The sequence below is a fragment of the Muscardinus avellanarius genome (genome assembly GCF_963383645.1).
Source record: "Muscardinus avellanarius genome assembly, chromosome: 3".
Lineage (NCBI taxonomy): Eukaryota > Metazoa > Chordata > Mammalia > Rodentia > Gliridae > Muscardinus > Muscardinus avellanarius.
Window position 1 is genome coordinate 12,033,011 of NC_137788.1, and position 26,550 is coordinate 12,059,560.

Here is a 26,550-nt window from a genome sequence, read left to right on the forward strand (position 1 = left end):
CAAATGCTGGGATTATAAGCATGAGCCACTATTCCTGGCTCTCTTTTTCATATTTGAATGGACGTGGGAGACAAAACAGAATTGAGCCATGCTAAGTCTTTTAAAGAATATTTCAGTTTCATACTTGTATTTATTTACTGCCCAAGAACTCCACCATGACCTCTTTCTGTAGTTAGCACACAGTAAATCTTACGATTTCATGAGTTTAACATATATCCAGTTAGTATTCTTTTGAGGGGGGAGCAGGTACTGAGGATTGAGCCGAGGGGCATTTTACTTCTGAGCTACACCTCCAGCCCTATTTTTTTTTTTTTTTTTGCTTGTTAATTTATTTGTTTATTTTTGTGGTTCAGGGAGTTGAACCCAGGAGCATTCTGCCTCTGAGCTATACCCACAGACCAATTTTGGTTTTCATTTGGAAACAGGGTCTTGCTAAGTGTCTTAGAGCCTCACTGAGTTGCTAACGGCTGGCTTTGAACCTACGATCCTCCTGTTTCAACCTCCCAAGTACTGGGAGTACAGACATGTGCCACTACACAGCAGATTTTCTTTTATTTTCTATTTTTTTTTTAATTTTTATGGTGTTTTCTACTTTTTTTTTTTTTTTTTTTTTTGGTGGTACTGGAGTTCCTGGAAACCCTTCTACCTCCGGGCTACACTCCCAGACCTATTTTTACATTTTTATTTGGAAACAGGGTCTCCTAAGCCGGCACACGTGGCTGGCTTCGAACCTGCGCGATCCTCCTGTCTCCGCCTCCCAAGCGTGGGGATGACAAGCGTGCGCCACCACGCCCGACTGTTTTCTATTTTTTGAAACAAGGGTTTACTACATTGCAGAGGACCTCACTAAATTGCTGATCCTGGCCACCAACCTATGATCCTCCTGTCTCAGCCTCCTGCATAGTGGGCATGCGCCACCCTGCCTGCCCCAGTGAGCCAGTCTTAAGCCACTCATTTTAACTTTGTCAAGACAGATGAAAGCATGTATTTGAGAGATAGTCGGCCTGATTACCCTATTTACGTTTTTACATATCCTCTTATTTATCTCATTCATTTTCAGCCGTTTTTAAGTGCCTTTCTAATACAGAAGGATTCTGGAGATTTGCTATTAATTCTTATCGCTCATCTTTCCATCTGTAACAGTTTTCGGTTGTGATAACTAGAAGTGGTAGCAAGATTGTTGATTTTAAAAGATACTGTCAAACAGCGCACCACATTTCCTGCAAAATACCCTTGGTTTGGTTTTTCATCTATATATCTCTTCCCTTTACCTGAGATGCAAGACTGTCCAGGTTTCTGCCGCTGCAGCTTACCCCCTCTCCAATCATTTCAGCTTCTGGAAAGGAAGAAATGGAGGTGAAAAGGTTGAGCATTTCCTGGCAGCTCTTGATAGTTCTGGTTCTCATCCTGCAAGTTCTGTCTGCGTTGGATTTTGACCCGTACAGAGTCCTAGGGGTCAGCCGGACAGCCAGTCAGGCTGACATTAAAAAGGCTTATAAGAAGCTCGCCCGGGAATGGTAGGTGAAACACACGGAAGTGTACCGTAAGCTAAGAAGTCTTAGCAGGGGAGCGGAGCCTAAACGGTGATTGGCTTCTACCTGTCTCTGTGTCTGTGTTCAATATATGTGTACGTGGATGTGTACGTAGACGCATACGCACCTGTCTAGAATACTTACGTAGAATTAGTGCTTATGTTCTCCGATTCTTCAGCGATAACGTCCAAAGCATGTATTTTCTATGAAAACCCCTCTTAGAATTGGCTTAAAGAACTGTCTTAGATACTGCTGGCATATTTAATGTTAAACTGTAAGAGACTTTTTAAAAAAACAACAACAACAATTTATGTTACTTTTTTTTTTTTTTGAAGACTTAAAGAAGTTTATTAGAAAGATAGAAATACAGAGGATAGGTACAGCTCCATACCAGACTGGCATGGAGGGGTGACTCGAATGAATACACCCTTATGTTACTTTAAAAAAAAAAAAAATGGATAAGCTGTCTTTTCCATGACATCTCATTCATGAAGTGGTGTGTGTGTGCGAGAGAGAGACAGAGAAAAAGAAAGGAGAAAAAAATGAATGAATGAATGAATGAATGAGGATTGGTTGGACCCAGGGGCATTCTACCACTGAGATACACCCCAGCCCTCCTTTTCTAGCCCCCACCTTATTTTGAAACAGGGTCTTAGTAAGTAGCCCAGGCTGGCCTTGACCCTGCAGTCCTCCAGTCTCAGCCTCCCAAGTACTAGGATCACAGGTGTGTACCACCACACCGAGCTGAGTATATTACTTTTAAGAATTTTTTTAGTAAAATCTTAATTTTTTCTATAATTAGCAGGGTAGAAATGAGCAGTATAGAAAAAATCTAAAACTTATTTTGTTTGTTTTTTTGTTTGTTTTTTTGTTTGTTTTTTTGTTGTTATTTTGCGGGTTTGGGGATGGAACCCAGGGGCATTTGACCTCCAAGCTACACCCCCTGCCCTATTTTTTATTCTTTATTTTGAAACCAGGTCTCACTGAGTTGCGGAGGGCCTCACTAAGTAGCTGAAGCTGTCCACAAACCATGATCCTCCAGTTTCAGCCTCCCAAATGCTGGGATTACAAGCGTGCGTCACCACGCCCGGCTTAAAACTTATTTTGGATAAACATTATCAGTTTCTCCCAATAAAGCTTTAGCTATGCCCAAGAAAACAGAAGTGTTGGATTATATAGCTGGAGGAAGAACAGCGGGGTCACAGAAGAGCAGACAGAAGGGACTCGGGGACCCCAGGCAGCTGAACAGCCTTAGCAGTGAAGGAAAGTGTGGTAGGTCCATCACTCAGCATCCCCTGCATGCCAGCCCCGGTTCTGTGTACATAACCTCAAGGAAACCTTGTCATTAGCCCGTGAAGGGCAGGGGATTACTGAGCCTGTTTTACAGATGAGGTTATCAAGGCTCAGAGCTTGCAAACCTGTATTACTTCTGGGTTCCAGGGTTTGACCTTCTGCAGCAACAGTTAGATTTAGAGTTTTTTGTTTTGTTTTCGCAGTTTTGTTTTTTGGTTTTTTTGTGGGTCTCTGAGCTACACCCCCTGCCCTATTTTTTATTCTTTATTTTGAAACAGGGTCTCACTAAGTTGCCAAGGGCTGTCTGCAAACCACGATCCTCTGGTCTCGGCCTCCCGAGTGCTGGGATTACAAGCGTGCACCACCACACCCGGCTTGTTTTCATTGTTTGTTTGTTTGTTGTTTTTTGGTGGTACTGGGGTTCCTGGAAGACCTTCTACCTCCCAGCTACACTCCCAGACCTATATTTTATATTTTTATTTGGAAACAGAGTCTCCTAAGGCAGCAAGACTGGCTTCTAACCTGCGCGATCCTCCTGTCTCCGCCTCCCAAGCACGGGGATTACAAGCGTGCGCCACCACGCCCGGCATTTTCACAGTTTTTTGCTTTTAACCATTTGCTCACGTGGGCATAAGTCCGGTGAGTGGGTGTCTGGCAGGAAGGAGCGGAAAAAGAGCCAGAGGTGAGGGGGCAGAAGCAGACCTACCAGGTCGAGACGCCAGGACTCCGCCTGCCCCCAGTCCTCAATAGGCAGGCGTTTCTCAGTATTGACCTAGCTGCGATGAACACAGTGTTTTGAATAAATATTTTAGACCGTATGCCTATCACAAGGAACACAGAACTGGACCCTAAAAAGACAATCTGTAACTCCGCCTGGCCTCTTCCTAGGGCCTCTTCACCCCAGACTTGCTTTCAGTCATTTCAAACTCTTGCCTTGTTATATTTAAATCAAAATACAGATATTGGTAGTTAAGTCATAAGGTGGCAGCATTCTTTGGGATGGGATGTAGTCTTGGACAAAGTTTCAGAGCAGAAATGATAGGTTGGGGATGTGAGACCTATTAACATGTACAGCCTAGACTTTTCTGTCTTCCAGAGCTGAAAAGGATGTTATGATATTAATTAAATGAGTCATGTGCTTCCTTTCTTTAATAGATTCTCTCCAGGAATAATTCATCACCGTAGAAATAGAGAGAGTGTCATCTAGTGAGAGTCTAAAGCTCTGTTTCACCTGTGTCTCTACTGTCTTTTCCTGCTGTCTTTGCTGTGGTGGTGTTTATCACTTGGAATAGTTTCAGTTTCACTCCATAATGGTTTCATATACACTTAAAAAAAAAAATAGCCGGGCGTGGTGGTGCACACTTGTAATCCCAGCATTTGGGAGGCTGAGACAGGAGGATCGCAGTTCGTGGACAGCCTCAGCTACTTAGTGAGGCCCTCTGCAAGTCAGTGAGACCCTGTTTCAGAATAAAAAATGGAGCTGGGGGTGTAGCTTGGAGGTAGAATGCCCCTGGGTTCCAACCCAAGTACTGAAAAAAAAAAAAAAAATAGGGCTGGGAGTGTAGCTTGGAGGTAGACCTAAGCCCCTGGGCTCATTCCCTGGTACCATAAAGGCGGGGGGGGGGGGGGAGTGCTCCTCAGTTTAACTTCTCAGAATAAGCTCTAACAGAGAGAAGTGGTTAACTGACAGATTATATTTACTGTTTTATTAAATGTTTCCTAGAATTCACAAGAATCTTCCCTTGCTTGATGAAACCTTGAAATTACCTTTTCTCTCAGGGAAACTGTTTCTTCCCCAATAAGGAAGTTTTATCCTAGATACTTTTATTTGTCATCCATCTTAGCAAAATAATACTTGTCATCCCAGCATTCGGGAGGCCGAGAAAGGAGGATCGCGTTTCGCGGACAGCCTCAGCTACTGAGTGAGGCCCTCTGCAACTCAGTGAGACCCTGTTTCAGAATAAAGAATAAAAAAAAATAGGGCTGGGGGTGTAGCTTGGAGGTAGAATACCCCTGGGTTCCATCCCCAGTACTGGGGAAAAAGAAAAATATATATATATTATTCCAGCACACTTGCTGTCTGTTTAGTAGTCATTTGCTTCCCTGTGCATTATTTTTTCTTCCAGAATCTTTGCTGGGGAAAATTTAGAAAATAGCAGAAGTCATTCATAAGGAGTAAACTCTGAGACACGGGGTATCCTAATAACGCAAACACTGAAAACCCAGTGTATACGTAACACTGGTGTAGATCTTAGGGAGCTGCTCCCCTGCACTGTGACTTCCCCAGAGGTGAATCGGCATGAGCAGCGACAGCTCATAGACGACCTCAAGATGGAGGCAGGTGATGACGAGCTGGACCTGCAGCAAATGTTGACGCTTAGGTGTTTGGGTTTGGTTTGGGTTTTGGTTTTTCTTAGTACTGGGGATGGAACCCAGGGGCATTCTGCCTCCGAGCTACACCCCCTCCCCTATTTTTTATTCTTCATTTTGAAACCGGGTCTCACTGAATTGCGGAGGGCCTCACTCAGTAGCTGAGGCCTGCACCACCACACCCAGCTTAATTTTATTTTTTATTTTTTTTATTTTTATTTTTTATTTATTTATTTTTTTTTTTGGTGGTACTGGGGTTCCTGGAAGCCCTTCTACCTCCGGGCTACACTCCCAGACCTATTTTTTACATTTTCATTTTGGAAACAGGGTCTCCTAAACCAGCGCGCGCGGCTGGCTTCGAACCTGCGCGATCCTCCTGTCTCTGCCTCCCAAGCGCGGGGATTACAAGCGTGCGCCACCACGCCCGGCTTATTTTTTATTTTGAAACAAGGTCCCACTAAGTTGCTGAGGCTGTCTTCAAACCTGCAATTCCCCGTCTCAGGGTCCCAAGCACTGGCGTTAAAGGCGTGCACCACCACACGTGGCCAAGATTTCGTTTTAAGTTAGTTGAAATAACAATGTGAACTGTAGACTTTTTTCAATAATTCTTGAAATTATTATCCATTCATAGGGGAAAGCCGTCCCAGGCGGAGAGGGACGGCCAGAGCAGTAATGCAAACCAGTATCCTCATCTGAAAGTCATCAGCAGGGCTCTCCTTGAAACTGGCTGTGCGGGCCGTTCACTGTGGCTCCGAAAAGCTGCTCTTACCCCTGGCTGCGTTGCCAGAAGCGGCGCCTGCGCCGGTATACTTCTACCACGGGGAGGAGGTGCTGCCATCCTGGGGGAAACATACCAGTTCTGGTGGCAGAGTGATTTAGCCTGCGCCCCTCGAGCAGCGTTTGGGATTCACAGGAAGACGCAGCCCAGCTCCTCTGAGAGACACCTGCTGCTCCCTCTCCAGTGCTTTGAGAGCGTGCCCCGCGGCAGTGCTCGGGAGCAAAATCACCTGCCTCAAAGTTCCATGAACCGTGGTCACGGGAAGCGACTGCTTGCTCCCACCGCTTGTCTTAGGTCACCATCCTGAAAAGGCGTTCCTCTGTTTGCCTCTAGTGTAGAGAAGTAGGGTGTGTGTGTGTGAGAGTGTTCAATGACCGTGTGTAAACTGAAGCCCTTCTCACCAGCTGCCCGTCTGTGTTCCAGGCATCCAGACAAAAACAAAGACCCCGGAGCAGAAGACAAGTTCATTCAGATCAGCAAGGCGTATGAGGTACAGTCAGACTGTGTGTTGCATCTGGTAGCGCTCACCTTTGGGGCGGGGAGGCGGGTACCGGGAACTGAACCCAGGTGTCTCAGGGATGGTGGCGCATGCCTGTAAAGCCAGTACTTGGGAGGCAGAGACAGGAGGCTCGAAAGTTCAAAGCCAGCCTCAGCAATTTTAGCAGGGTGCTGTTTCAAATTAAAACTTAGAGCCAAGAGCAATGGCACATGCCTGTTATCCCAGCCGCTGAGCTAGCCTTGAACCTGTTGCTGAGCTAGCCTTGAACCTGTGATCCTCCTGTCTCCACCTTCCATACTGGGATTAGAGTGTGGGCCACCACACCTATATTAGCTCTTATAAAATATGCCACTGATGATGCGTTCTGGAATGCCCTCTCTCAAATGGCGTGTCCCAGCACCCTGGCCCAGTTTCTAAATACCGGCGACCTGCCGGGCGTGGTGGCGCACGCTTGTAATCCCCGCATTTGGGAGATGGAGACAAAGGATCGCGCTGGTTTAAGAGACCCTGTTTCCAAATAAAAAGTATAAAAAAAAAAGTCGGTCTTGAGAGTGTGTAGCCCGGAGGTAGAAGGGTTTCCAGGAACCCCAGTACCACCAAAAAATAAGTAACAGTCGACCATATTTGCCACATCCGTATGATCAGACAGTGCAGTGCATGGACACTCTAGCTCCAGAGAATCCAGCCTATTTTAAGGATGTAATTGGAACTGTAAAACTACTCAGAATATGTTTCTGTTTACATTAAAGAATCACACACCAACTAGGCAGGGTGATGCACGCCTATCATCTCAGCTAGTGGGGAGGCGGAGGATCATGTTTAAGGCCAGCCTGGGTGATTTAGTAAGACCCTTTCTCAAAGTAAAAATAAAAAAGGCTGCCAGGCATGGTGGCGCACGCTTGTAATCCCCGCGCTTGGGAGGCGGAGACAGGAGGATTGCTCAGGTTCAAAGCCAGCCGCTTGCTCTGGCTTAAGAGACCCTGTTTCCAAATAAAAATATAAAAATAGGTCTGGGAGTGTAGCCCGGAGGTAGAAGGGCTTCCAGGAACCCCAGTACCACCAAAAAAAAAAAAAAAAAAGAGGCTTGGAATGAAGCCAGGCGTGGTGACACACACTTGTAATCCCAGTATTTGGGAGGCTGAGACTGGAGGATCACAGTTCATGTACAGCCTCAGCTACTTAGGCCCATGGCAACCAAGTGAGACCCTGTTTTAAAATAAAGAATAAATTAAAAAATAGGGCTGGGGGTTTAGCTCAGAGGTAGAATGTCCCTGGCTTTCATCCCCAGTACCAAAAAAGAAAAAGGAAAAAAATCCAGGCGTGGTGCCACAGGCTTGTAATTTCAGTTCTTGGGAGACTGAGACTGGAGGATCACAGGTTCACAGCCAGCCTCAGCTTCTTTTTGAGGCTCTCCACAATTTAGTGAGATCCTGTTTCAAAATAAAGTAAAATAGGGGAGCTGGGCGTGGTGGTGCATGCTTGTAATCCTAGCATTTGGGAGGCAGAGACTGGAGGATCGCATTTCATGGACAGCCTCAGCTACTTAGTGAGGCCCTTTGCAACTCAGTGAGACCCTGTTTCAAGATAAAGAATAAAAAATAAGGCAGGGAGTATAGCTCGGAGGTAGAATGGCCCTGGGTTTCATCCCCAGTACCGCAAAAAAAAAAAAAAAAAAAAAAAAAAAGTAAAATAGGACTGGGGTATAGCTCAGAAGCAGAATGCCCCTGTTTTCAATCCCTAGTTCGAGCCGGGCGTGGTGGCGCACGCTTATAATCCCCGCACTTAGAAGGCGGAGACAGGAGGATCACACAGGTTCGAAGCCAGCCTCTCTGGCTTAAGAGACCCTGTTTCCAAATAAAATATATATATTTAAAAAAAATAGGTCTGGGAGTGTAGCCCGGAGGTAGAAGGGTTTCCAGAAACCCCAGTACCACCAAAAAAAAAAAAAAAAAAAAAAAAAAATCAATCACTAGTACGAAAATAAAAATTACACACTAATTTGCTTGTATTTGTTGAAGTAACCCAAGGTTACAAAAACAGAAGATTTTCAGTACTCTTCCATTATATTGGATTCCATCCCCAGTACTACAAAAACCTGCTGAGCTGGCCTTGAACATGCCACCATGCCTGGCTTAATTTGAAATCTTTTAACGCCAACATTGGCATGAATATCTAAACAACTGAAATATTTTGGTCTTGAGGGTTTTTTAATGTTTTTATCAAGAGAAGCATTTCAGCTGGGCGTGGTGGCTGTTTGAGGACAGTCTCCACCACTCACCGACCCTGTTTCAAAATAAAAAATAAGCCAGGCATGGTAGCACATGCTTATAATCCTAGTACTTGGGAGGCTGAGACAGGAGGATCATCAGTTCAAGGCCAGCCCCAGCTACTTAGTAATGCCCTCTGCAACTTAGTGAGACCCTGTTTCAAAATAAAGAGTAAGCCGGGCGTGGTGGCGCACACTTGTAATCCCCGTGCTTGGGAGGCTGAGACAGGAGGATCGCGCGGGCTCGAAGCCAGCCTCAGCTACTTAGTGAGGGTTTCAGCAACTTAGTGAGACCCTGTTTCCAAATAAAATATTAAAAAAATAAGGTCTGGGAGTATAGCCCGGAGGTAGAAAGCCTCTGGGTTCCACCCCCAGTACCACCAAAAAAAATCAAATAAATAAATAAATAAATAAATAGTAAAAAAAAAAAAAAAAATAGGGCTGAGGTGTAGCTCGGAGAAAGAATGGCCATGCATTCAATCCCCAGTACTGCAAAAATAAATAAATAAATAAATAAATAAATAAATAAATAAATGTAAGAAATAAGCCAGATATGGTGCCGCATGCTTATAATCCAGGACTCGGGAGGCTGAGACAGGAAAATTACAGGTTCACCGCCAGCCTCAGAAGTTTAGTGAGGCCCTCAGCAACTTAGATTTGTTTCAAAATAAAAAATAAAATAGGGCTGGGGTGTAGCTCCGAAGTAGAATGCTCCTGGGTTCAAACTCAGTACTATAAAAAATAAAATAGGGCTGGAGGTGTAGCTTGGAGGCAGAATGTGAGTTCAAACTCCAGCACCACCACGGAAACCGAGAAAAAGTTCCTCCGTCCGTTGAGCCCCTGCCCGCCAAGCATCCCGTCTTCAGGCTTCGCGTTCCCGTCTCGTCTGCCTGCAGAAGAGCCCGTGCGGCGAGCCTCTGCTGTCGTCAAGCTCTCCTCTCTTTCCTTTGTAGATTCTTTCCAACGAAGAAAAACGGGCCGCTTACGACCACTACGGCGATGCCGGCGAGAACCAGGGCTACCAGAAACGGCAGCAGCAGCGCGACTATCGCTTCCGCCATTTCCACGAGAATTTCTACTTCGACGAATCCTTTTTTCAGTTCCCTTTCAGTTCTGAGCGGCGGGACTCACTGGATGAAAAGTATTTATTGCACTTTTCACACTATGTGAATGAAGTGGTTCCAGACAGCTTCAGGAAGCCCTACCTCATCAAGATCACCTCCGACTGGTGCTTCAGCTGCGTCCACATCGAGCCTGTGTGGAAAGAGGCCGTTCAGGAGCTGGAAGGACTCGGTAAGGCCACGGCGCGCACCCTCCTTGCACCCTGTGGGATGGGGGCAGTTAGCGTGGGCTCTGCCCGCCAGTTCACGGTGGGTGGTGGTTTCCAAGGGCGTGTCTCAGAGAGGGAAACTGCCTAAGACACTCGGAGTTGCATTACAGATTTAAAAATTTATCTCAATCTTATCCAAATGTCTAGCTCATACATAGAAAAACAAAATTTATTGGTTGAATAAAGCAGCCCTCAGCATCAGGGTTTTTTTTTCCGATACTGGAGATTGAGGATTCAACCCAGGAATGTTCTACCTCTGAGCTACAACCCCAGCCCTTTTTATTTTTTATTTGGAAACAAGGTCTCTCTCACCAAGTTACCACATTCTGGCCTCAACCCTGCCATCCTCCTGTCTCAGCCTCCCAGATACCAAGATCATAGGTATGACTATTGAGCCACCATGCCTGGCTCAAGCATCAGTTTCACTGCCAATAGGGATTACAGATAAGATAATGTGATAATATAATTGTGGAGTTTGTATGTTTGTGTATGTGGTACTAGGGATTGCATCCAGGGTGTATTCTGCCTCTGAGCTACACCCCCAGCTCTGTTTTATTTGTACGTGTGTGTGTGTGCACACGCATGCACATATACATGTATGTGCATGCACATGTGTTAGTAAGGTTTGAACCCAGGGTCATTCTAGTGCATTCTAGAGCACCTTAGCTCTATCTTATTTTTATTTTGAAACAGAATCTTGTTAGGCTGATGAGAGCCTCGCTGCTTGCTTCGGCTGTCCTTGAACCCATGATCCTCCTGTCCCAGCCTCCCAGGTACTGGGATTACAAGTGTGCACCACCACATGGGGCTTTATTTTTACTTTTTGAAGCAGGGTTTTCCCAGGATGATGAGCGCCTTACTACATACTGAGGCTGTCCTAGGACCCTGCGGTCCTCCTGTCTCAGCCTTTAAAGTACTAGAATTACAGGTTTGCACCACCACACTCTGCTGATATTCGTGTTTTACTTTGTGTGTTAGTTTGCTAGAACTGACACAAAAAATGCCACAGCCTGGGTAGCTTGAAAAACAGGCTTATTTTCTCACATTCTCTAGGCTAGAAGTCTAGGAGCAGAGGGTCAGCAGGCTAGATTTCTCCTGGGCCCCTCTCGGCTTGCAGATGGCTCTCACTAAGTCGCCACCCGGTCACCTGTCTTTGTATCTCTTTTTATATCCTTACCTCAGACAGGCCAGTGTCCAATCTCAGCTCTGCCATTTGCTGTCTTTATATCCCTTGAACGAATCACCTAACCCAACCTTCTTCACCTCTGAAGCAGGAGCAATATTATCAAATATTTTGATAAAATATTATCAAAGCAGGAGCAATATTATCATTATGAAGATCAACTGGGAAAGATGTTTGCTAAATGCCTGAGGCATATTAAGCACTTCCCAAACTAACCTTACAGAGTCTTTGATTAATTGGGTTCTCTGGTTTACCAAAGTAAATCTGTTAAAGTGTCTGTTTTACTAACCCCTTTTCAAAATCTCTCTTAAGCCGGGCGTGGTGGCGCACACTTGTAATCCCAGCATTTGGGAGGTTGAGACTGGAGGATCGCAGTTCACGGACAGCCTCAGCTACTTAATGAGGCCCTTTGCAACTCAGTGAGACTCTGTTTCAAAATAAAGAATAAAAAATAGGGCAGGGGGTGTAGTTCAGAGGTTGAACGCCCCTGGATTCTATCCCGAGACCCACAAAGAAAAGAAAAGAAAAGAAAATCTCTTAAAAACATCAGTCCACTGACCACAGAGCACAACTTGACTTATTTAGAGCTGGGCCTTGAAGAGGGCTGGAAGCTGGCGGGCAGGAAAGGAGGAAGAACATGACGGGCAGAGAAACAAAGACCCACAGCCTGGCTGCAGCGCTGTGCAGGGCGAGGCTGGTGGGTGAACGAGGAGGAAGCAGGATCCGGGAGGAACCCTAAGACGGGGCCGAGGGCGCTGGCCCTTTCTAGTGTATAGCAAGAGCCGGAGGGGTTTGTACAGAGGAGCGGTTTAATCACGTCTACGCTTCAGAAAGCTGACTGGACATGGTGGCACAGGTCTGTAATCTCAGTGCTTGGGAGGTCGAGACAGGAGGATCACAGGTTTGAGGCTCTAGCAAGCCCTATTTCAAAATAAAAACTAAGCCGGCCTTGGTGGTGCATGCTTGTAATCCCAGCATTTGGAAGGCTGAGACAGGAGGATCATGGTTTGCCGATATTTTCTGTCTCAGCTACTTAGTAAAGCCATTTGCAATTCAGTGAGACCCTGTTTCAAGATAAAGAGTTAAAAATAGGGCTGAGAGTGTAGCACAGAGGTAGAATGCCCCTGGGTTCCATTCCCAGTATTGTAAAAAATAAATAAAAAATCAATAAAAGCCGGGCGTGGTGGCGCACACTTGTAATCCCAGCATTCAGGAGGCTGAGACTGGAGGATCACGGGTCACAGACAGCCTCAGCTACTTAATGAGGCCCTCCACAACTTAGTGAGACCATGTTTCAAAAATCAAGAATATCCAGGTGTGGTGGATATTCGCTCCAAACGCTTGTAATCCTAGCATTTGGGAGGCTGAGACCGGAGGATCACGGTTCACAGACAGCCTCAGCTACTTAGTGAGGCCCTCTGCAACTTAGTGAGACCCTGTTTCAAGATAAAAGAATAGCCGGGCGTGGTGGCGCACGCTTGTAATCCCCACGCTTGGGAGGCGGAGACAGGAGGATCTGGTTCGAAGATAGCCCTGCTGGTTTAAGAGACCCTGTTTCAAAAAAATATAAAAATAGGTCTGGGCGTGTAGCTCAGAGGTAGAAGGGCTTCCAGGAACTCCAGTACCACCAAAGAATAAAAAAAAAAAAAAATTAGAAAAATAAAAGTAGGGCAGGGGCTGTAGCTCAGAGGTCGAATGCCCCTAGACCCGCAAAAAAAATAAAGAATAAAAAAAAAATCAAAGAATAAAAAATAGGGCAGGGGGTGTATCTCAGAGGTCAAATGCCCCTGGGTTCCATCCCCAGACCAGCAATAAATAAATAATAGAATAGGGCTGGGGGTGGGGGGTCTAGAGGTAGAACACCTCTAAGTTCAATCCCTAGTACCAACATGCTCACAGAAAATAAAAACCAGAAAGCTAACTGGTTAAAACCATGTGAGGGGCAGATTAAAGAGGTAGAGAAGAGATGCAGGGAGGTTGGCAGCCTGGCAGAGACCAGCCGCTGGCCCGAACCAGGGCAGCGGGAAGAGACAAGGACCGGGCAGTTCAGCCTAGGCCCGGGGACTGGCTCCGGGCACCAGGGGGAACTGAGAACCAAGGAGAGTGGGGTGCAAGACTGACCGCCCCGAGCTGAGGGTGAGCTGGGGAGTCAGCAGCGAAGAGCTGAACTGGAGAAGCGCCTCAAAATGACATTTGGACATTTGTTATGAAATAACAGACATATTAAGAGCTGACCATATGCTGTGAGTGTGTGTGTGTGTGTGTGTGTGTGTGTGTGTGTGTTGTTTACTGGGGAATTGAATCCAGGGGCATGCTACCTCTGAGCTACACTCCCAGCCTTTTTTTTGTATTTTGTTTTGAAACAGGGTCTCATTAGGTTGCTGAGAGTGTCACTAAGTAGCTGAGGCTGGCCTTGAACCTGTGATTCTCCTGTCTCTGCCTCCCAAGTCCTGGGATTACAGGTGTGCTTCATGCCTGACTTGCATCCCAGTACAAGTACAGTGCATGTTAAACAACAGCCCTGTAAGGAAGGAGTATGATTGCCGTTCCTCAGTGCAGATACCAGTCCTGTGATTTACAAGAAATAGAGTCAGGCCTGGTGGCGCGTGCCTGAAATCACAGCACTTTGGAGGCTGAAACAGGAGGCTCACAAGTTCAAACCAGCCTTGGCCATTGAGCAAGACCTCAGCAACCTAGCAAGACCCTGTTTCAAAGTAAAAAATAAAATAGGGCCGGGGTCATAACTCAGAGGTAGCATGCCCCAGACTTTAATACCCAATACTACAAAAAAAAAAAAAAAAAAATGGTGATTTTGACCTTGGTTGCTACACAGAGCTCTTAAGGTCTTGGAGTTTCCAGGCCGGGAGGATCACCTTTGGCACCGAGGCAGCTCTCGGTGGGCTCCTGGATGGGGCTGCTCACGAAGAAGGTCCAGCCATGATCAGAAACTCGAGACTGATCGTGACCGCACGGCGAAGGGCCCCTGCCTCGTCCACGCGGCTTCCCGTCTGCGTCCTTGGCCGTGACCTTGAAATGAGTGAGCAAACACGGCAGTCGCCCAGCGTCCTCGGAGCTGCTCTAGCAGACTGCCAGCCTCAAGGGGAAGGTCCCGGGAGCTTGGTGTGGGGCTGGCTGGTCAGAGGCGCAGGTCGCAGCCAGGGACTTGGCGTGTGGAGGGGTGGCCTGAGCCTGGGGGAGCTGGTGCCGTCTCCAGTTGATGCGTGAGGCTGGACGGAACTGCAAGGTGCACACTTGGCGTTGCTGGGCGTTTCTTGGTGTGGGAGGGGACCCTGCACCCCAGCTGTCACGGGTGACGTGTCCTGTTGAGGGTGAGAGTAGGAAAACAGTTCCGTTTCTCCTATTTCTTCCGCACTTTAAATGGCTAACAGAGAAACTGGCTGATACACTGAAGGCCGGGTTTCGGTGTGCTCCTCCTGTGTGCCCAGCTCTGCTCTGATGCTGGGATAGATACATCAGTTAACGAAACAGAGATTCTGGTCTTTAGGACGCTTCCACCTAGAAGGGGGAAGATGGGCAGTCAGTACCCAACAAGAACGGTGGTGTGCGTCGAATATTAGAAGCTGGTGAGCAGGGCTGGTAGCTCAGCGGTAGAGCGTGTGCTTTTATCGCATGCAAGGCCTGAGTTCATGTCGCGCGCTGTGACGACTCTTACACGATCTTCCTCAAGCAGTTTTATTACCCCAGGTTCTTGTACAGTTCCCGCAAATCTTCTTCCCGTAAATCTTCTCTTCTCTCTCTCTCCCCCCAGAAATCTTCCCCTTATATAGAGCCCAACAGCCAATCAGCAGACTGTTCACGTGCACAACTCATGGCAACAGCCAGTCCATTGGCTGTTGCCCTATGGCATGCGGTGTTCCCGTGTATCTCATGCTCTTGTCGTCACTTCCTGAAAGCTGTTTACCACCTAAGTGCTCTGGGGAAGATTTCCGCTCAGCGCCATCTTAGCTCTCGGACTTACTGGCTGATGGGCGGGGCCCGTCACAGTTCCCCCTTTTTTGTTTTTTCAGACAGGAGAGGACAGAGGACTCAACCCCTGTATGTTTGGAAGGGGCTTCTAGGCCCACCACCTTTTGCCAGGGACGGGACAAGAATCAGTGGCAACCCGTATGCAGTTGAGCATGCCCTCCTCGGGATGCACCCTCCCGGGGTCCCGAGTGCAGTCCTAGCTGGCATCCTGTCATTAAGACTTTCCCATCGCCGCAAGCCATATTTGAGGGGATTGTCCCAACTCCATGGCTGCAAATGCCTGAGCTATGAGCACTTGATCTGTAGCGCGCTGACGGATTAGTTTTCTAAGACAGTAGAGACATAAGATACACAGTAAGACCAGACAAAGACCAAGAGCACCCAGTCCAGCCCACTCTTTTAAATGACGAGCTGCTTGTTGGATCCAGGACATCAAGGTGCGGGCCATCACCGGGTCAACTTGAGTAGTATTGGTTTTGATGATCTCCAACCGCAACCGTCTTGTCAAATTGTCAAATTTCGATGACCGGTTATCTGTAGGATATGCAGAAAGCTCGCAAGAAAGATTAGCGGCAATAAACGCATTATCATTAATCATGACAAGGGGAGCTAAATCCGTGCAACTGCCATTTATCCCACAAAGAAGCCACAGATCAAATAGGTTAGAATGAAAGGCCATGGTCAGGCTCTAATAAGTAAAATTATAACCTGCAAAAGTAGAATTTGCTCCTGTGCCAATTTTAAGGGAAAAAGGTAAAAGGATTAAGCGGGGAAGAACTTGAGCAGAATGACTCAAAGGCAATAGAAAAGAAAAAGCAGTCAAAAGCCCCCATTGTGGATCACTTCCTATCCTTGGAATTCCACAGTATCATGGTCCCCAGAAGAATCAGTCGATGGCTCATCATCCTTTTGTTTCACCAGACGAGTCAGCCGCTCTGGAACCCAGACAGGATCGGCGCCGTTCTGTGGAAACACACAAACAGAGCCTCTGGCCCATGTGAGCACTGGGTCAGGTCCCCTCCATTGCCCTGTGAGGGCATCCTTCCAACGCACGAAACCCTGGCTCGTACCCGAGGGGGCAAAATGACGATCGGCAGCAGTCTTGCCATTGACATCTAATTGCAAAAAATTCAAAGTAAAAAGGGCTAAGGATAGGCGCTGCTTCGGTTTCATATTGGTTCCAATTCCCTCTTTTTGTTTTATCAAGCATTCTTTAAGAGTACGATGGGCGCGTTCCACAATACCCTGTCCCTGAGGGTTGTACGGAAGGCCATGCTTTAGAGTTATTCCCATCTGTGAACAAAAGGATGTGAATTTTTGGGAAGTATAAGCCGGGCCATTATCAGTTTTTATTTCTTTAGGCATATTCCATGCTGCCCAGGCCTCAAGGCAATGATTGACGACGTCATGTGCCTTTTCCCCGGCATGAGCAGATGCATGAATAATTCCAGAGACAGTATCTATGGAAACATGGATATATTTCAATTTTCCAAATTCAGATATGTGAGTTACATCCATTTGCCAGAGATGTAGAGGGAGCAAGCCTCGTGGGCAAATGCCCACATGTGAGGGGTGTAAAAAAGGGGCACAGGCATTACAGGTTTTTACAATTTCCCGAGCCTGATGTCGAGGGATTTTAAATCGCTGTTGTAATGTTTTAGAATTTACATGATATTGACGGTGAAATGCCTGTGCCTGTTGCATTTGAGTAAGAGAAAAAATCATATGTATCTTGGTGAGTTTATCTACTAGATCATTTCCATATGTAATAGGGCCAGGTAATCCCGTATGTGCCCTAACGTGCTGGATAAAGAATGGTGTCTTTCTTAAATGTATATAAATCTGGATTTGGCTAGCCATAGAATGAATAGGAGTATGTAAAGAGAGTTGACCCGCGCATTCAAGCGATCTAACCAGATTAACCACATATTGTGAATCTGATAATAAATTGAAAGGAGAAGAAACTCTCTTAAAAATTTCTAAAACAATATTTAATTCAACCAGTTGTGGAGAGGTATGTGAATATTGGATGACAACAGGATTGCTTCCCTCTATTAGGTAGGCCCCCACACCAGTTTTGGATCCATCAGTAAAAATGTTAATTGCATTAGCTACAGGTTTGTTTTTAGTGACCAATGGGAAAATGAGAGGATGTTCCAGAACAAAATGTAACAATGGATCTTTGGGAAGATGATTGTCTATTTCACCACTGAAAGAGCACATAAGTATAGCCCAATCATCAATAGTGGCTACCAGCGTTTGTACTTGCAGAGCAGTGTACGGTACCACCAACTTATCGGGCGTTCTGCCAAAATGTTGGATGCACTGCTGAATGGCTTTAAGGGCAAGGCTTGCTACACTGGTGGGATAATATTCAACTACCTTTTGAGGGGAGACTTTGGGGTGAATCCAAAGAAGGGGTCCTTGTTGCCAAAGAACACTAGTAGGCTGTTTTTCAGTGGCCAGGATACAAGCCCATAATGGCTGTCCAGGGGTCACTCGACGGAGAGACGCTTTCGTAAGTGCTTGTTCTACTAATTGTAACGCATGGCGGGCCTCATCGGTAAGGACGCGAGGAGAATCTAATTGAGGATTGCCTACGAGCAGATTATATAAAGGTTTCAAGGCATGGTTAGGAATTTGTAAAAAGGGTCGAACCCAATTAATGTCTCCCAACAGTTTTTGGAAATCATTGAGGGTTTTTAATTGATCAGTGCGGATGATTAATTTTTGAGGCAGGACTGCATGGGGGAGAACAATGTTGCCAAGAAAGTGTATATTTTCTCCTCTTTGTACCTTTTCTGAGGCGATGAATAATTGATGAGTTTCCAAAATCTTTACAAGGTGACAATAAGCCTCCTCAAGTATGGAGGGATTTTTTGTGGTTAACAAAATGTCATCCATGTAATGAATACACCGAATTTCTGGAAATTTGGTTTTTACGGGCTCAAGAGCACTATTTACATATAATTGACAGAGGGTAGGGCTATTGGCCATTCCTTGTGGGAGGACCACCCATTCATATCTACTGTCAATTTCCTCTTGATTAATAGAGGGAACAGTAAAAGCAAAACGAGGAGTATCCGCAGGATTTAAAGGGATGGAGAAAAAACAATCTTTTATATCTATGCTGATAAGTGGCCACTCCTTCGGAATAGCAGAGAGGAGTGGAAGCCCTCGTTGGACTGGCCCCATAATCTGCATTTGGCTATTTATGGCTCGGAGGTCGTGTAATAACCTCCATTTTCCAGATTTTTTCTTTATCACAAAAATCGGGGTATTCCAAGGAGAGGTGGATGGCCGGATATGGCCTAACTGTAATTGCTCTTGTACTAATTTCCTTGTTACTTCAAGCTTTTCACGGGAGAGAGGCCACTGAGGAACCCATACTGGATCTCCCGTCTTCCAGGTAATGGGAATTGCCTCCTCAGTGGCTACTGCACAAAACCCAGTTCCTCGCGACCACTCTTTTCTTTAGTAGGAATTGGGCTTTTACGTCCCTGGAGGTGTTTTCCCAGCCCGTAGGAAGGGTGGTAGCCCTGGCGAAGGAGAATATTATGGGCTTGGGGGAAATAAGATGTATTTTGTAAGGAATATCCCATGTCCACTAATAAATCTCTTCCCCAGAGGGAAACTGGCAGCTCCAGCACATAGGGTTCAAACTGCCCCTTATGTCCCTCCTGATCTTTCCAATGTAAAGCCCTAGCACTGAGGTCAGGGGTTTTAGCATAACCCAAACCTCTAAGTTCTCCGGTAGCCTTTTGAGTGGGCCATGAAGATGACCAATCTTTACAGGCGATGACACTTTTATCTGCCCCAGTATCTAAAAGTCCTAGGATTTGCTTGCCTTCCACGTCCAAGGTTATCAAGGGACGAGTTCCCATATCAAAGGCAAGAGATATTAACTCATTTCCTGAAGAACCGAACCCACCAATACCGCGTCGTCCCTCTGCTGAAGGAAACATACCATGTAGACTGGGAAGCAAAAGTAACTGTGCCACTCTATCCCCAGGGGAAATGGCAACGATACCCCGGGGCGCTGAAACCATCACTTTGATAATACCGGTATAATCCTCATCTATAACCCCCGGATGGACTACAAGTCCTTTCATGGTAGAGGAAGACCTTCCAAAAAGTAAGCCAACAGAATTAGGTGGCAGAGGACCTTGAAAATCTGTTTCAATAATTTGAACCCCCATTTGTGGCGTTAATACCAGCCTGGAGGTGGCACAGAGGTCCAATCCTGCCGAACCTGGAGTGGCTCGCCGGACTGTTCCGGAGGCTGTAAATTGGGCCACTGAGGTGGCTGTGTCTCCATGGCCCCATACACCTGAGGGTTCCCATATTTTTGTGGGCCCTGGGAACGAGGGCCCGCCCTCCCGTTTTTTGTCTGAGTATTTGATGATTGCTTTCCAGTATAGGGCAAGGGGTTGCCATCGATATCTTTAACCGAACGGCACTCAAAAGTAGGATGCCTTCCTTTTCTACATCGACGACAATACTCAGGAGGAGAAGGATAAGATTGGGACGCCCTACACTTAGGACAATCTCGTTTTAAGTGTCCTGTCGCTCCACAGGAAAAACAATTGCCATTTTTGGTACTATTCTTACTTTGTTGTCCGGAGGCCTGTATAATGGCTGCAGCAAGTCCTGAATTGGTTAAGGGTCCTCCGAGTTCCCTGCACACCTTCATCCACACCTCTAGGCCTTTATGTTTGTAAGGAGTGATGGCCTGTCTGCATTCTTTAGTGCATTGCTCATAGACCAATTGTTTAATGAGCGGCATGGCCGCGTCAGAATCCCCAAAAATTCTTCCCGCAGCCTCTACTAGACGGGCAACGAAGTCTGAAAAGGGTTCAGTCAATCCTTGAGTAATCTTTGTAAGGTTACCAGATACCTCTCCTTTGTTAGGGAGGGCCTTCCAGGCCTGGGTAGCGAGTCTGTTGATTTGTTCATACACCTGTTGTGGATACCCAAGCTGTTGATTAGCAAATCGTCCTTGGCCCATCAGCATGTCTATATCCCAGGCTGAATTTCCTGCTGCTCGATTACGTGCAGCTTGTTCAGTGGCATATTCTATATAATAAGCTTTCCAATCCAAATATTGGCCAGGATTTAAGGTGGCCCTAACCAAATTTTGCCAGTCTCCTGGGGTCATGGCATAGCGATGTAAACTCTCTATTATTGCTATAGTGAAAGCAGCTGACGACCCATATGTGCGAACTGACTCTGCGAGATGCTTAACTATTTTAAAGTCCAAAGGCTCATGATAACGATTTCCCCCCTCCTGCAGCTGGAAAACTGGGAAAGCTTGATTTGCTAAAAAAATTCCCGCATCTCTCCACATCTGACTACTAAAAGAGACACCTTCTCCTGCTCTGGGCGCAGAAGGGTTATACGGAGGAGGCGAAATTTCCTCTTTAATCAGTTCAAAAGCTTTCACTTGTTTACAAATGGCCTCTAATTCCTCCTCAGATTCATCCTCCCCCTCTGACTCTGAATCCTCCTCACTGGCCACTTTAGAGGAAGTTGAACGTTCCTCTTTTACACCGTCTAAAGCTGCCTGGCCCTCCTGCACAAATCTTCTAAAGCGCCTTTCTTCCAAACAGGCACGAATCAGCCGACAAAGCGGCCGAGTCCCTCCTGTGACAATACCTTGTTCTTCGGCGCGTTCTACGTCTCTTCCCAATTTATCCCAGCTTGCTAAAGAAAGATTCCCTGATACTGTAAACCATGGCGCTACCCTATCTATTTGTTCGAGAAAATCTTGTATTGTCTTGTCCCTAAGCTTTAGGCCTCTACTTTTCAACAAAGCTTTCAATGCTTTATGCAATGGGTGAGATGGACTATTTCCCATCTTGTCGAATCAGGACCAGCCCGATTCTCTAACTTACTTACACTAAAAAATATCCTCCTTAATGGAGCCCCCTTTGATCGGGGAAAATACAGCGCTGTTCCTCGCTTTTCCGCGAGCCTCGCTTATCCGCGAGCCTTATTTACTAAATATCCTCCTTAATGGAGCCCCCTTTGATCGGGGAAAATAACCCTCCGTAAACGGAGCCTCCTCCTCCCTTTTCGGAGTCAAGGAGTACTTACCAGCCGGCTGCCCTGGACTGCCGAGGTTCTGATCAAAGCGAAGGTCCCCGTACGGGCCAACCACTTGTCGCGCGCTGTGACGACTCTTACACGATCTTCCTCAAGCAGTTTTATTACCCCAGGTTCTTGTACAGTTCCCGCAAATCTTCTTCCCGTAAATCTTCTCTTCTCTCTCTCTCCCCCCAGAAATCTTCCCCTTATATAGAGCCCAACAGCCAATCAGCAGACTGTTCACGTGCACAACTCATGGCAACAGCCAGTCCATTGGCTGTTGCCCTATGGCATGCGGTGTTCCCGTGTATCTCATGCTCTTGTCGTCACTTCCTGAAAGCTGTTTACCACCTAAGTGCTCTGGGGAAGATTTCCGCTCAGCGCCATCTTAGCTCTCGGACTTACTGGCTGATGGGCGGGGCCCGTCAAGTTCATCCCCAGCAACACAGAAGAAGCCAGTAAGAGCCGGGCGTGATGGCGCACACTTGTAATCCCAGTACTTGGGAAGCTGAGACAGGGGAATCACAGGTTCGCGGCCAGCCTCAGCTACTTAGTGAGGCCCTCTGCAACTCAGTAAGATCCTGTTTCAAAATAAAGAATAATCCAGGCGTGGTGGCTCAGGCTTGTAATCCCAGCATTCCGGAGGCTGAGACCGGAGGATCGCGATTCATGGACAGCCTCAGCTACTTAGTGAGGCCCTCTGCAACTCAGTGAGGCCGGGTTTCAAAATAAAGAATAAAAAATAGGGCAGGGGGTGTAGCTAAGAGGTTGAATGCCCTTGGGTTCCATCCACAGACCCACAAAAAAAAAAAGAAAGAATAAAAAATTGGGTGTAGATCAGAGGTAGAATACCTCTGGGTTCAATTCCTGGTACTGCAAAAAAAAAAAAAAAAACAGTAAGCAGCCAGGCATGGTGGCACATGCCTGTAATCCCAGTATTTGGGAGGCTGAGACAGGAGGCACCACAACTTTGAAGCTAGCCTCAGCAACTTAGTGAGGCTGTCAGCAGCTTAGCAAAACCCTGTTTCCAAATAATTCAAACATGGTGATGCATTCCTATAATCCCAATACTTGGGAGGCTGAGACCGGAGGATTGCAGGTTTGAGGCCAGCCTTAGTAATTTAGTGAGAACTTGCATAATTTAGTGAGACCTGTTTCAAAATAAAGCATAAAATAGAGTTGGGGGTATAGTATAGAGATGGAACACCCCTGGGTTCAATCCCCAGTACCACAAAAAATTAAAAAAGAATAAAACATAAAATCAGTCTTGGGTTCTGGAGTTAGAATGCCCCTGGGTTCAATCATTAGCACCACAAAAGTGGATGGATGGATGGATGGATGGATGGATGGATGGCTAGAAGGTAAAATAGGGTTATGGGTGTGGTTCAGAGGCAGAATGCCCCTGGGTTCAATCACCAATACCACAAAACAAAAACCAACAGCAAAAAGACACCAGTAAGCCCCCGTGACTTGGTAGACTGAGGCAGGAGAATCACAAATTCAAGGCCAATCTAGGCCTTGAATTTAGTAAGACTCTGTCTCAAAATAGAAAATACATCCAGGTGTGATGGCACACACTTGTAATCCCAGCACTTGGGAGGTTGAGACAGGAGGATCGCAGGTTCACAGACAGCCTCAGCTACATAGTGAGGCCTTCTGCAACTCAGTGAGACCCTGTTTCAAAATAAATAATAATTTTAAAAAAGGGCCTGGGGTGGAGCTCAGAGGTAGAATGTCCCTGGGCTCAATCCCCTGTACCGCTAAAAATAAATAAATAAATAGATAGATAAATAAATAAATAAATAAATACAAGAAAGCTGGTAATGTAGCTTAATGGTTGAGTGCCCCTAGGTTCAATCCCAGCACTACACTCGAATAAAAATGTCAGCCAGGCATGGTGGCACACACTTATAATCCCAGCATTTGGGAAACTGAGACAGGAGGATCATAGTTTGAGAACAGCCTCCGCTACTACTTAGTGAGGCCCTTTGCAACTCAGTGAGACGCTGTTTCAAAATAAAGAATAAAAAATCGGGCTGGGGGTGTAACTCAGAGGTAGAACACCCCTGGGTTCCATCCCCCAGTACCGCAAAAAAAAAAAAAAGTCAGCCCTGTGTCAAGAGCGTAAGCGAGCAGGGTGCAGGCCCTTACCTGTGGGAGAGGACATGACGCCGGCGGCGGGGCGCCAGGGAGGTGCGCCGGGCCGAGGCCTGAGGCGGGAGCACAGTGCACTCAGGGAGGAGCAGGGATGCCAGGGACAAGTGCGAGGGCACAGGAAGGATGGCAGAGGGGACCAGGAGCCACGGCACAGAGGTCCTCTTGGTCTTTTGTGGCTTGTGGGTTTTATGCTGAGTTAAACAAGTACATCTTTGCAGGGTTTGGGCGGAAGATTATCGTGATCCATATATATATGTGTTGGAAGGAAGAGCTTGGCCACTGTGTTAAGAATAGGCTGCCGGGGGATAAGGGAAAACAGGCAGCCCGCCAGGAGGCTGGTGCCGCGGCCCAGGCAGGAGACGGGCAGGCCAGCAGGGCGGACCTGGGAAGAGCAGTCGAGTGGGCCGACTCTGAAGGGAACCGACGGGAGGACAGATGGACATGGGGTGCGAGAAACCAGAGGCCCCTGAGGTGGGGCCCAGGAGAGAAGGCACCACCAGCCGGGGTGGCTGCCGTGTGGGTGGAGCAGGTCTGTGGGAGGAGAGAAGAGCTGGGTTCTCAAGCTCCCCAAGTCTATGAGACATCCAGAGGAGATGTGTTTTTGTAGGCTCTTTTTTTTGGGGGGTGCTGGGGATTAAGCCCAGGCTAGGGCCATTCTACCATTGAGCTACACCCCCAGCCCAATTTTTTTTTTTTTTTTTTTTGGTACTGGGGCTGGAACCCAGGGGCATTCTACCTCCGAGCTACACCCCCAGCCCTATTTTTTATTCTTTAGTTCGAAACAGGGTCTCACTGAGTTGCAAAGGGCCTCACTAAGTAACTGAGGCTGTCCGCGAACCGTGATCCTCCTGTCTCAGCCTCCCGAATGCTGGGATTACAAGCCTGTGCCAACACGCCCAGCTTTGTTTATTTTGCAACAGGGTCTAAGTTGAACAGGGCTCCCCTAAGTAGCTGAGGCTGGCCACAAACCCAGATCCTCCTTTCTGAGCCTCCCAAGTACTGGGATTACAAGCATCACCACGCCCTGCTTGTAGGCGGTTAGTCTTACTGTAGAAACTGAAGAGATTTTAGCTGTGTCATTAGCCCTTCAGATAACACTGGTTGAATGAAGGAACAAGAAAGGTGGAGAGGGGGAGAAAGGACGAGGAGGAATAATTTTAAAGCCAGTCTCAGGCCAGGCATGGTGGCACATGCTCGTAATCCCAGCGCTTGGGAGGCTGAGACAGGAGGATCGGATCACACAGGTTCAAAGCCAGCCTCAACTACTTAGGCTCTCAGCAACTTAGTGAGACCCTATTTCCAAATAAAGCATAAAATAGCTCTGGGAGTATAGCCCGGAGATAGAAAAGGCACTGGGTTCCACCTCAGAAACACACACACACACGCACGCACGCACGCACGCACGCATGCCTCAGCAATTTGGTAAGAGCTCGAACCTGCTATCCTCCTGTCTCAACCTCCCAGTACTGGAATTACAGGTGTGTACCACCACGCCTATCTTTTTTTTTTTTTTTTTCTCCGTACTGGGGCTGGAACCCAGGGGCATTCCACCTCCGAGCTACACCCCCAGCCCTATTTTTTATTCTTTATTTTGAAACAGGGTCTCACCGAGCTGCAAAGAGCCTCCCTAAGTAACTGAGGCTGGCTGCTGTGATCTTCCTGTCTTAGCCTCCCAAATGCTAGAAGTAGAAGCATGCGCCACCACACCCGGCTTCTTTTTATTTTATTTATCTATTTTTTACTGTGGATGGAACCCAGAGGCAGTCTACCTCCACACTACACCCCCAGTGTGATTTCATTCCTTATTTGGAAACAGGATCTCACTGAACGCCTAAGTTGACCCTGTGATCCTCCTGCCTCAGCCTTCCAGGTACTCTACAAGCGTGCACCACCACAACCAGCGCTTTGTGTTTTCTTAATTGCATTCTAGGGATTGAAATCAGGGACACTCTATCATCCCCAGCCCTTTTCGGTTTTTTTGTTTGTTTGTTTGTTTGTTTGTTTGTTTGAGACAGGGTCGCAGTAAATTGCCTAAGCTGGCCTCGACCCTGTAATCCTCCTGTCTCGGCCTCCCAAGTACTGGGATTATAGGTATGAATCACCCACCATGTCCAGTTTTAGGTCTTGTTTCTTTTTCTTTCATTTGTTTTGTTTTTGTTTTTCTTGCTTTTGATTTTGTTTTAGTTTTGTTTGTTTTTGTGGAGCTGGGGATTGAACCCAGAGGCATTCTACCTCTGAGCTACACCCCCAGCCCTATTTTCTTTTTTATTTGGAAACAGAGTCTCACTAAATTGATACAAGCCTCACTGAGATGCTGAGGCTGGATTTGAACCTGTGATCCTCCTATCTCAGCCTCCCAGTACTGGAGTTACAGGTGTGCGCCACCATGCCCAGCTTAGGTTTTGTTTCTTTATAAATAGGAATATGGAATACAGATTGCTCTTTTCCCACTTAAACTACCTCCTATGACTTCCTCCCAAAATTAGAAGCAACAGGCTTAGCCGGATGTGGTGGCGTATGCTCTGGAATCCCAGCATTTGGGAGGCTGAGACAGGAGGATGATGGTTTGCAGCCAGCCTCAGCTACTTAGTGAGGCCCTTTGCAACTCAGTGAGACCTGTCTCAAACTAAAGAATAAAAAATAGGGCTGAGGGTGTACCTTGGAGGTAGAATGCCCCTTGGTTCCATCCCCAGTAATGCAAAAAATAAAAAAAAAAAAAGAAGTAGTAGTAACAGGCTTAGCCAGGCGCACGCTTGTAATCCCAGCATTTGGGAGGCTGGGACAGGAGGATCACGAGGCCCTTTGCAACTCAGTGAGACTCTGTTTCAAGATAAAAAATAAAAAATAGGCCTGAGAGTGTAGCTTGGAGGTAGAATGCCCTTGGGTTCCATCCCCAGTAGCACAAAAAGAAAAAGGAGAAGGAGGAAGAAGGAGGAAGAGGAGGAGGAGGAGGAGGAGGAGGAGGAGGAGGAAGAGGTGGTGGTGGAGGAGGTGGTGGTGGTAGTAGTAGTAGTGGTAGTAGTAACAGGCTAAAAGATAGAAAGATTTGTAACTCTTCTTAAATATCA

The 26,550-nt window shown here is 46.8% G+C and overlaps 1 protein-coding gene across 1 annotated transcript in view; it reads left to right on the plus strand.

The window, feature by feature from the left end:
* Positions 1-1,343: 1,343 nt before the first annotated feature.
* DNAJC16 (DnaJ heat shock protein family (Hsp40) member C16) overlaps positions 1,344-26,550 on the plus strand; it is a gene marked incomplete at its 3' end in the record, with an annotated part of 44,083 nt that continues 18,876 nt past the window's right edge. The window contains exons 1-3 of the mRNA XM_080691140.1: positions 1,344-1,517; positions 6,397-6,463; positions 9,692-10,031. Coding sequence (XP_080547266.1) covers positions 1,351-1,517; positions 6,397-6,463; positions 9,692-10,031 — 574 coding nt within the window. The 5' untranslated portion in view covers positions 1,344-1,350. The remainder of the gene's footprint in view (positions 1,518-6,396; positions 6,464-9,691; positions 10,032-26,550) is intronic.